General features: G+C 41.4%; 1 protein-coding gene across 2 annotated transcripts; it reads left to right on the top strand.

Moving 5' to 3' along the window:
* Nucleotides 1–2,459: 2,459 nt before the first annotated feature.
* LOC311503015 (GTPase IMAP family member 7-like) lies at nucleotides 2,460–7,398 on the top strand. Of its 2 annotated transcripts, XM_084565499.1 has the most exons (4): nucleotides 2,460–2,582; nucleotides 3,621–3,668; nucleotides 4,558–4,668; nucleotides 5,032–7,398. In XM_084565499.1, the coding sequence occupies exons 1-4, from the start codon at nucleotides 2,561–2,563 to the stop codon at nucleotides 5,796–5,798; spliced, it is 948 nt and encodes a 315-aa protein (XP_084421625.1). In that variant the 5' UTR covers nucleotides 2,460–2,560; the 3' UTR covers nucleotides 5,799–7,398. The 2 variants fall into 2 exon arrangements, with proteins under 2 accessions (XP_084421625.1, XP_084421626.1); XM_084565500.1 differs by lacking the exons at nucleotides 2,460–2,582; nucleotides 3,621–3,668 and having other exon boundaries at nucleotides 4,578–4,668; nucleotides 4,892–7,398.
* Nucleotides 7,399–11,891: the final 4,493 nt, after the last annotated feature.

Below are 11,891 nucleotides of genomic sequence, written 5' to 3'. Positions count from 1 at the left end.
ATTTATTTAATTAAAAACATCATATTATATTAAATTACTCCAATTATATATATATACTGTCATTAATGTTGTTGCAAGTCATAAATGTTTCCTACTTTATGTGGTGGAATAATATATTTTTCAGTTTGACACAGTTTAATTTAAAAATATCTTCCCTTTAAATTGTAAAACTTCAACATTATTACTGTGATAAGCACCCGCTAGCAAGGCGGCGAATTAGCCGGCGGCTAACCCCACTAGCCTCCGCGTTAGCTCACGGCGAACTGCCGCGGCTAATTCGTGTTTAACTCCCGCGGGTCCGCGGTTAAATCCCGGTTAGCTAGCGGTTAGTTAGCGGTTAGCTCGAGGCTAACTCCGCGGTTGAGTCCGCGGCGTTAAGCTAGCGGCTAGCTAGCTCCGTTAGCTCCGCTAGCTTGCTAACATACATGAGCTATGCTGGAAGGCTAGTCGTCGGCTAAATCACTGGGCGGCTAGTCGTTAGCGTCTGTTAGCAGTTTAGCTTTTCACTGACCTAATAAGATGAAGGAAACGGGTCAGGGATGTTGTGTCAGGAGTTTCAGCAAAGCAGCCAGATATAATTTGTGTTTAAAATAAAGGAAAAGGTCATAATGTCAGGTTCTGGCCCCCTACAGTACTGCAGTAATGGTTTGGGGGGTTTTAATGTTTTGGCAGATCATGTTTTCCACTGAATGCTCTTTTCCCGCCTCTCGTCCCCAGCAGCTGCGTGTGTGAACGTGTGTAAGCTGGTTGGGGTCTGGTTGTCATGGCTACCAGGGTCAACTGCTCCTGTTAGAATGTCAGTTGGAAGACGGGGAAAGAGAGAGAAAATGCTGAAAAATCGCCTCGAACAGGAAGGACTTGTGGCCAAACCGTATTTCCAATCATTGAACCGACTTAACTTTGGGCATCTTGAGGCTTTCCTGAACGTCTAGATGTGTAATTTGTAGGTAAAATGAAGAAATGTGACCTATTCAAAGCGATTCAAAGAAAGGTTACGTCTGCTTTCCTCCAGAAATTTCCCTGCCTTTTTAACATGGCAGTCTATGGAGCTGTGGGTGGGTGTTGCTGGCGCATCTTTGTGTCTGACGCCAAAACTATAAGACTTACAGCTTTAGCAGACGAATTTGAGTGAGAAGACACATTTTCCTACGTTTCTATGTATAAATTATGTCTGTCGTGTGAAATTTGTGGCCACGGGAGCAGTTTCTGTGCAGTTTTTTGACTAACTTTCTTCTCCCCTCCTCACTCTAGCTGATGATGTCATCCACTCTAGCACAAACATTCCGCGCAATACACACCCATTATAAACCCTGAAATTTGAGTAAAAACCTACACAACTCTGAGGCTTCATAGTTTAAAAACGGTAAAAGTTGTCGCTAAGTGAAGTGAATCTCTGAAGAGAAGGCAAGAGTACCTACGTTTTAAAGTTTAAATGAAGTCTCTCGGTTAAAGTATGCCAGAGCAGTTCATTGTTGAAAATGTCTGTTGAATTTTTTTTTTTTTCGGGCTTCTCCATTCATTTCAATAGGGAAATTTGTCGCAGTTTTTTCGCGACTACGTCGCGAAAAAATCTTGTTTGAAAGAACTGTATAGAAGCACACCGAGTCCGATCGAGACGCACGTTTTGATGTATTTTGTGTCTGTGTGCGACGAACGGTATTTGAGTTGAAAGGTTTCGAAAATGCGTAGGAAAAAGTTTAATAATAATAATAATAATAATAATAATAAGAAGAAAAACGTAGTGAAGAACAATAGTTTGCAGTGCTTCGCACTGCAAACTATTGACTCCCATAGCTTTGCTATGAGGGTCAATAGTTTGCATTGCGTAGCACTGCATCACTAATAATAATAAGAAGAAAAACGTAGTGAAGAACAATAGTTTGCAGTGCTTCGCACTGCAAACTATTGACCCCCATAGCTTTGCTATGAGGGGGGTCAATAGTTTGCATTGCGTAGCACTGCATCACTAATAAGAAGAAAAACGTAGTGAAGAACAATAGTTTGCAGTGCTTCGCACTGCAAACTATTGACTCCCATAGCTTTGCTATGAGGGTCAATAGTTTGCATTGCGTAGCACTGCATCACTAACGAGCCCTGATCCGTGTTCACATAATAAAGACGAACATAAGAAACAGAGTGTTGACGTCCTATGATCAAAATGAGACCAATGAACTGAGACATGTAGACGACAAGAAACTCACCACACCCTGCAGCTTCCTGGAGACATGCGTCATCAAGTTGAACACATTAATGAGGATGACCCTTTCAAAATAAGAGCCCTTCATTCTATAGAACAGTGTGTATGGAGGAAGAGGTGTCTTCGAACCGGTCTTTATGATGGAGAGCTCTCATTACAGATTGTCCTCGGTCTCAACAGAAACCTCTTGAAACTCACTGAAATGTGTCTTAATGAACCCTGAGCTTTATTGTGAAAGGAGGAGCGGAAACTCGCTGGTTCTGTTCTATCTTTACTTTCAGTCAGTGGTTGATCGTCTGTTCACGGACATTTATATTTTGATCGAGAAGTTGAAGTTTTACCAGAAGAAGTGGATTCTCGGAGATGGCATCGACTTCACCATTTAGTGAGTGACTGAAGTAGCTTTTAACTGACTGTGTGAACAGCTGTGAGTGTGTTTGTGTCTGGATTTCTTTACTTTCACTTTCAAATCAGCAGCGACAACATGTCGTAGTTAGAAAGTCATGAAACATTTAAATGTCAGAATCCAAGTGAAGCTGAAAAGAGAAAGAGAAGGAAACTAAAAAGTTTTGTTTGTTGTTCTGATGAAGATTAGAAACAGCACATTTCACTTAAAGAAAATTAATTACAGCGGGTGGAACAGTGGCGTGCTGCTGATCACAGCTTCCGGGTTCTAATCCATGGGTAGACTGGGGCCTCTCTGTGTGGAGTTAGCATGTTCTCAAAAAACAAAAATAGAACAAATACAAAGTATATACACGTTACCATGTCATAGATGTTATAACCATCCAAGATGTCCATGGAGAATGTAAACAGACTGTAGAAGTAAAGTGACTAATGTGTAAATGTAACAGTAAACAGTAGTTACAGGGAACATGTATTTACAAGTTATAGCTGAGGTAGAATGGGTAGAATAGTTGGTAGCTGTCTGTCTGTAGTCCACCTATCAGTTGGAGAGTTTTGAGTTTTTTCTAAACTCCAGTTTCCTAAACGCTTTTTGCATATACCATGGGACTGAGAACCTTCACAGACACTTTAAAACCTTTTTCCTCTTTGTCAATTTGTTTGTCCCTCTCAGAGATAACAAGTGTCCAAATACTTTTGACCCTTAAATCTTTTTATACTGATGTAAACATCAGACTTCAGTGTAGAGTCTTCAGATTATCTCTGAAGATCCAAACACGTGGAAACCTCCATGCACTGTGTTCTGGACATTAGCAGCAAAAATGAACCAGGTGTGTGGAAGGGGTGCAGACAGCATTGAGGCTGTGTGATGAAGGGGTGGTGAAACCTGTTTGAATCCGTCTGAACATTGCAGAATCAGAGTAGTAGCTGCAGTCCAAAGTTCTTCACAATAAGAAGGATTTACTGAAATGCTGAGTAAAATACTTTTTAACAGCTTCTTGTGTCTCTCTCTGAACAGAACCAGGAAGGACAAGAAAAAGAAACAGCATGGACTTACCACCAACAGGTCTGAAACCTCCCATATATCCATATTTATTTATGCATATTAAATACTTTAATAAGATCTGAGTCTGGCTCCACCCTTTGGATTTCATTATGGGGCATTTTTCATCCATAAATATAAAAATATTTGAGCACATGCTGTAAATAAATGGAGCAACTGACTGCAGTTTTGTGGGCGGCGAACATTGTCTAGCTTCCAGGCTATATCAAACACACAGTTCCACAAGTGTAATATTAAAGTGCTGTATCAGTCTCTTTATTGTAGACTTGGATAATGACATGACTACCTCTAGTTAAGTGTCCCTTACCTGGCTGGATGTTGTGAAGGATTTTTCTTTACCATGGAAATGATCCTGAGATCATCTGTAGACGTTTTCTCAGAATGAACCAAACTGTTAATGTGTCCACTCCTTTGAAGACATGGCATGTGTTCACATATACTGTTTCTAAATGTCACACTTGGAATCAATCCAAACCTCTTAGCTGCTTCACAGACGAGTCCATGAAAAGATAAAAGTGTGAATAAAAAATTATTGTAATTATTTCATCTTTCCTCCAGTTTGTACTGTAAGAACATACTCATGATACAACTGTAGCTTTAATATATTTTGGGTAAACAGCTAAAGTAGATAGATAGTTTCTTTATTAATCCCAAACTGGGAAATTTCTATGTTGCAGCAGCAATGTACAGGCATTCAACCATACATAAATATAACAAAAGCTAGTAAGTAACACAAAGTCCCAAAGTCATGATTATTTTATTATTTAACTTTATTCTGAAGAATAGACGGATGCCTCAGGTTCTCTCAGGGAACTAATATGTAATGTGTGGCTCCAGTTAACACGTTTAAATCAACCACAACAGCTCTCTGTCATCATTCTCTGTGTTTTAGTGTCAGACCTCAGACTGGTTCTTGTTGGGAAGACTGGAGCAGGAAAGAGCTCCAGTGGAAACACCATCCTGGGAAGAGACGCCTTCATAGCAGCCGTCAGCTTGTCCTCAGGTAACACGTAAGATTTAACCTCACAAAGAAGAAGCTGTCACACAGAAAGACTGCTGATGATGATCAGGACTGATGTCTGTGCTGTACCTCATGTGTTCCTGCTTGTCTCTGTGTAAAGCCTGATTAATTAACTACTGTTATCATCTAGTGTAACGTTAGTTTCATGATCTACATTAAACATGATAGACTCATCTCTGCATGTTCATCACTGAGACTTCTTCAGGTTCATCTCCAGCTGCTGGAGCTTCCACTGAGTTAACTTCTCTACTCTAAAGATGAGTGGAAACCAGTGGATGAAGAACTTTGTCTATCTGGTGTGTGGTGTGGTCTACTGAGTCGGTCTGATGTGTTTTCTCTCCTCAGTGAGTAAAGAGTGCTGCAAGCAGCAGGAGGAGCTGTTCAGCAGGACAGTGTCTGTCGTCGACACTCCCGGCCTCTTCGACACCTCTCTTCCTGAACACAAGGTAAAGAGAGAGATCTCCAAATGCATCAACATGTCGGCCCCGGGGCCCCACGCCATCCTGCTGGTCGTCAAGCTGGGGACCTGGGGAGCAGAAGAAAGAGAGGCTGTAAAGAAGGTGGAGGAGATCTTTGGAAGTGACGCCTGGAGGTACACCATCATCCTCTTCACTCATGGAGACGAAGTGGGGTCAGACTTCGATCGGGTGTTGAAGGAGGCTGGACCTGAGCTGGGTTCTGTCCTGAAGAAGGTGGAAAACAGACACCATGTCTTCAACAACCTCAAAGCCAATGATCGGAGTCAGGTCCTAGATCTGCTGGAGAAGGTGGAGAAGATGGTGGATGCAAGCGGAGGCCAGTTCTACTCCAACTACACCTACCAGGAGGTGGTGCAGATGTTGGATCAGAGAGAGTTGGAGCTGCAAGAGTTCTACAAGAAGAAACTGGAGGAGGAAGTAAAAGCTGTGGAGTCAAAGTACGAGAAGAAGTTGAGTGAAGCTCAGCAGGAGCGACTGCAGGTGGAGGAACGACTGCAGTCTGAGCTGAAGGAGTTAAGGAGGTTCTATCATGCTTTAGAGAGTGGAGTCCGTCAGGTTGTAGAGCAGACGACCAAAGATGACTCCTTTGAAGAAATCTGCAGTAAGTTCCATCAGACCCTGAAGCTGAACTGACCTGAGCAGCTGTTGAGGTCTGTTGATCTGAACCAGAGTCCAGACAGAATGACTGACCGGTCCTACCAGGAGGGAACGTCACTTTCAGCTTCAAATACTCACATGTTCCCTGGACTGAGTGTGGCTGAGTAATAACTCATTTCACATAGTTAATTTCTTTTCTATTGACACCATACTAATCCAGCATGTTTCCAGCAAGTGCAGTGGCTCTTCTTGGAGTGAATGTTTGATGAGATCTCATTTAGACCTAAGTTAGATTTAAGTATTACAGTTTTTTTCAGTCGCTAACAAGAAGTTAGAAAATGTGACCACTGATTGTCCAATCAGTGGTCACATTTTCAAAACTCTAAACACAATTAGCACAGCATCGGCCTTTTGTGGCCATACCATTCACACCTTTGATGTTGTTTTCACCCAATATGCAGTCAGTGAACACATTTCCACAATGCTTACATTTTCTTAACAGACCAGTTGTACCTCCCAACAAAATTATGGATTGTTTTTGTATTATTTACGAATGTTAACACACAGCATCCCACAATAGCAAAACAACATTCCAAACCTTAGATACAGTATAAAAACCTCTGCTTCTGCAATGATATCAGTTCAAAACAATATGTCTCTGCTGATAATACAGTTTTTTTCAGTCGCTAACAAGCGCAAGCAATAACAACACCACCCAAGACTGGTACGTCTCTTCCTTCCACCCTATTCACCGTTCCTCAACCCCATAGAGGAGTTCTTTTCTGCATGGAGGCGGAAGGTTTATGACCGTCAGCCACATGACCAGATGTCCCTCCTTGAAGCCATGGATGCTGGCTGCAGGGACATCACAGATGATGATTGCCAAGGGTGGATCCGACATAACCAAGCGGTTTTATCCCAGGTGCATCACCTTGGATAATATCAGATTATCGATGTTGATGAAAACATGTGGCCTAACCCTGAAGATCAGAGATTAGATACAGTCATTTTGTGCTTATTTTAGTTCCCCCCCTTTTTATCTGGGCTTTTTGCTGTTGTACTGAATGCTCTTGTGTGTTTCATGGATATTTTGTTGCTGTACTGTAAGCAATACTGTAAAACTTTTTCTGTTCTATCATACTGTAAACAGTATTTCTACTGTACCTCCTGTAGTAAACAGTAAAGGAAAAACTGGAATGCTTTTGAATGTGAACAATACATGTGGACATACAGTTCCCAACCAAGAAATTTAGTGTAAAAACGGTGGATTGCATGTTTTGCATGTAAATACCTGTAAAACTGAAACATAAAAGTCTATGCAGTTTTTGTAATCTCAACAATAGCCAGTATTTTAAAACGTGTTGTACTTTGATTGACTGCATGTACCTTGTGAAGTGAAAACAAGTCTTATTCTTTGACAGAATAATTTGATTTTGAGTCATATTTCCAGTGTTTTGGTATAAAGTTAGTGTGTGTAGAGAAAGATGTGTTCTGTTTTGAAATGAAGAGTTAGTATATATTTAACAAAATGTGTTTTTGGAGCACTGTAAAGATTGATCTTTAAATTGTTGTGTTCAGTGTGCAGACATGTCTGACTGTAAATGCTTTATTTGTTTTCCTTCATATCTGATTGTTAAAGGGGTCCTAGAATTCAAAACCACATTTACGTTGTTCATGTTGAATTTAGGCTCCGAGTGGTGTCTAAGGACCACACCAAAAACTTCACCGTCTTCTCCAGCCTGCTTTCGTATGCAAATTCAAAACTAGAAACGGCCGTGTTGAAATGGGCAAATCTGAACAGAGCTCCGATATTACGTAATAGGCGCCCAGCCCTTTTGGATACACCCTCTCTCATTTGCATGTTCCAGCCCACTGTAAGGGCGGAGGCGTTAGCTAGCTAGCCCCAGCGACAGCTAACCGCAGTTTCTGACAAGAGGGATACGGTATGTCGGACTATGCGTGTAATGTTCCAGGATGTTTGGGGCAGGTCAAGACTCTACACAGACTTCCCCAAGAACTCAACTGTCAGCGGGAATGGTTGATGTTCATTTACAACCGCGTTCCACAGAGCTTCAACCCGAGGTTGGTAGTTTGTTCTGCCCACTTCACCCCGGAGTGTTTCTCCAACCTCGGACAGTATCAAGCCGGCTGTGTCGCCGGGATAGCTCAGTGGGTAGAGCTGGTGACCCATGTGCCGAGGCTGAGTCCTTGCTGCAGCAGCCTAGGGTTCGAGTCCGACCTGTGGCTCTTTGCCCCCCTTTCCTGTCTATCTTCAGCTGTCTCTATCATAAAGGCAACAAAAAGCCCCCAAAAAATATATTTAACAAAAAAATAAAAAGTATCAAGCCGGCTTTGCACAGCGCCTGAAATTAAACCCAGGATCAGTGTCAACGATTTTGACACCACAGCAGACATCCGTAAGTATCACGCTAGGATTTCGTGTGTTTTGTGTGTCGTTAATGACTAATGTATCAGCTATTAGCCATAGTAGCTATCTGTATATGATTTGGCTAGCTATCTCTACGGCTATCAGTTTGACGTCTTGCGTTTTTGTGACTAGTTTGTATGACAAATGGCCGGTTATGGTTAAGGATATGTTTTTCCCTGTTTTTTCCCCGTTTGTGGACCATTTGTGGCAATGCAATCGATCACCTGTTGTCATTATATGGATTGAAAGTTTGCCCGGCTCGAAAAATACAGGGCAGAATTAGTGTTGCTAATTGGCATAGCGTTTGCTAACGCCGACGAATTCGACTAATTTCTTTCTCAGCAGTAAACGTAGTTCGGTTAGCTATCGATGGCTTTGGCTCTAGCTTCAGCCCGGTGGATTAGGCCAATCAGCTTTCAGGATATGTGGGCCAATCAGCCTTTGGGTAAACTGGCCAATCAGCACGCAGCTCATTTCATTATTCATGAACTTGCTGAGTGGGCGTGAAAAGCCCCACAAATTTACATATGCCATTATTTAGGCTCAAAGATCAATTCCTAATGGTCAAAAAATGTGTTCTAGGACTCTTTTAAATTCAATTCAATTCAATTCAATTTTATTTATATAGCGTCAATAACAATACAAATCGTCTCAAGACGCTTTACAAAAACCCGGCCTGAAACCCCCAGAGCAAGCCCAAAGGCAACGGTGGCAGGAAAAACTCCCTTTTAACAGGAAGAAACCTCGAGCAGAACCCAGCTCATATGGAGGGACCATCTGCCTAAGGCCAGCCGGGTACAGACAGAAGAAAGAGAGAAGAGAACAGCAAGATAAACATACATCTGTCATAGATACACATATCTGACTAAAGTGTACATGTGGAATCTTATGATACAAACTGATGATGTTACATGACAGTTTGAAAATGTAAGAGGAATCATAGGCAGGTTGGAGAATTGTTCATTCAGGTAGGAGTGGATAACTGCAGGATTCCATGAAGACTGGGCAGGCTGATGAGACCACGACAACAGATGTAGTATAGAGCTCCACAGGAAACACACCACTCCAGGCCAGAGATACTCACAAGAAGAGGGGGGAAGAGGGGGGGGGGGACACACACAGCAGTAAACATTCTACATAGTAATAGCACAGAATTGTATGACTAGTAGTATATAGGAAATTAGAGGGCAAGAGCTCTGTGCCAGAGAAAAGAAAGTGGAGGATGCGAGAGAGGAGAGAGAAGAAAGAAGGAGGACATGTGTTTGGTGCATCGTCCCCCAGCAGCCTAGGCCTATAGCAGCATAACTAAGGGATGGTTTAGTCCAGCCCTAACTATAAGCCTGATCAAAAAGGAAAGTCTTAAGCCTGACCTTAAAAATAGAGAGAGTGTCTGCCTCCCGAACCCAAACTGGGAGCTGGTTCCACAGGAGAGGAGCCTGATAGCTGAAAGCTCTACCTCCCATTCTACTTTTTGAAATTCTAGGAACCACAAGTAGGCCTGCACTTTCAGACCGAAGTGATCTGCTGGGATGATATGGTACAATAAGGTCTTTAAGATACGATGGAGCTAGGCCTTTAAGGGCCTTGTATGTAAGGAGGAGGATTTTAAATTCTATTCTAGACTTTAAAGGGAGCCAGTGAAGAGAAGCTAAAACTGGAGTAATATGATCTCTCTTGCTAATTCCTGTCAATGCTCTTGCTGCGGCATTTTGAATCAACTGGAGGCTTTTTAAAGAGCTATTTGGAGCCAGACAGTAATGAATTACAGTAATCCAGTCTGGACGACACAAATGCATGAACTAGTTTTTCAGCATCACTCTGAGACAGGATGTTCCTGATGTTGACGATATTACGCAGGTGAAAGAAGGCAGTCCTGGTCACTTGCTTTATGTGACATTTAAAGGACATATCCTCATCAAATATAACACCAAGGTTTTTTACAGTAGTACTGGAGGCCAAGGTAATGCCATCCAAAGACACCATGTGATTAGATAATGAATCTCTGAGATGCTTAGGACCGAATACAATAACTTCTGTTTTGTCTGAGTTTAAGAGTAGGAAATTACAGGTCATCCAAGCCTTTATGTCTTTAAGGCATGCTTGGAGTTTAACCAACTGATTAGTTTCATCTGGTTTCATAGATAAATATAGCTGGGTGTCGTCTGCATAGCAATGAAAGTTTATGCCATGTTTTCTAATAATCTTGCCTAATGGCAACATGTATAACGTGAAGAGTATTGGTCCTAGCACAGAACCCTGAGGAACTCCATAACTTACTTTTGTATAAGTAGAGGAATCATTATTGACATGAACAAACTGGAATCTGTCAGACAGATAGGATTCAAACCAGTCTAATGCAGTTCCTTTAATCTTGACCTCACTTTCAAGTCTCTGTAGTAAAATATTATGATCAATAGAGTCAAATGCAGCACTAAGATCTAGCAGAACAAGTATAGAGACAAGTCCACTGTCTGAAGTCATGAGGAGATCATTGGTAACTTTAACCAAAGCTGTTTCTGTACTATGATGAACTCTAAAACCTGACTGAAACTCTTCAGACCATTCTTGTTTAAGTGGTCACACAACTGATTAGCAACAACTTTTTCTAGAATTTTGGAAATAAAAGGAAGGTTGGAGATTGGTCTATAGTTGGCTAAAACATCTGGATCTAGAGTTCCTTTCTTGAGTAAGGGCTTAATTACAGCAATCTTAAAAGACTGAGGCACATATCCTGTTAATAAAGATAAATTTATCTGGTTCAATATGGAGGTGTTAATTAATGGAAAAACTTCTTTGAGCAATTTAGTTGGGATTGGATCTAGAAGACAGGTTGATGGTTTAGATGCTGTAATTGTTGAAGAGAGCTCAGGAAGATCTACTGGGGAGAAGGATTCCAGATGTTGATAAGGTCTTACAAAAGTTTCTAATGTCGCTGTACTTGCATCTTTAACAGCTGTTGGAAGGATGCCTTGAATATTTTCTCTAATGCCGACAATTTTATTAGTAAAGAAGCTCATGAAGTCATTACTACTGAGGGCTAAAGGAATAGATGGCTCAACAGAGCTGTGGCTCTTTGTCAGCCTGGCTACAGTGCTGAAAAGAAATCTGGGGTTGTTCTTGTTTTCTTCTATTAATGATGAATAATATGCTGTTCTAATACTACTGAGAGCTTTTTTATAAGTTGTTAAACTATCTTTCCAGGCTATGCGAGCTAAATAAATCAACTGAATCACATCATAACTATGTGTCGTCACTGTGTTGTCAGAAAACCTCCCTGAATGATGCCAGAAAGTTATTAATTATAATATTAACTGGGATTATTACAAGTAATAAATAAAATGGCTGCTGTTTTTAAACTGTCGTTTTATAATCTGCTGCAGTCTGAAGTGTATAAAAGCGGAAACGATCTTTTCGGCCTTCAACAGTATACAACTTCCGCTTTGCCTTTCAAAATAAAAGTCAAGTGAGGTCAGACAGCAGAAGACAAACATGACATCGTCGTTGTTAGACACAGACTCTAGAGATAAGCTGTGGCTGTCTCAGGTTGTCTCACAGTTAGTGAACAAACACACCGATCATGCTTCACCAGACTCCAGAATAAGAGCCACAGCTCAGACTCTCTGTGCTTTTATTGTGAAGACGGTCTGTGATTGGCTCAGTTTTGCGGTTGCGCAGTCTGAACCTGACAAACCGAAACTGCA

This window comes from Chelon labrosus (assembly GCF_963514085.1).
Source record: "Chelon labrosus genome assembly, chromosome: 17".
Classification (NCBI taxonomy): domain Eukaryota; kingdom Metazoa; phylum Chordata; class Actinopteri; order Mugiliformes; family Mugilidae; genus Chelon; species Chelon labrosus.
This window is presented reverse-complemented; position numbering and strand designations above follow the sequence as displayed.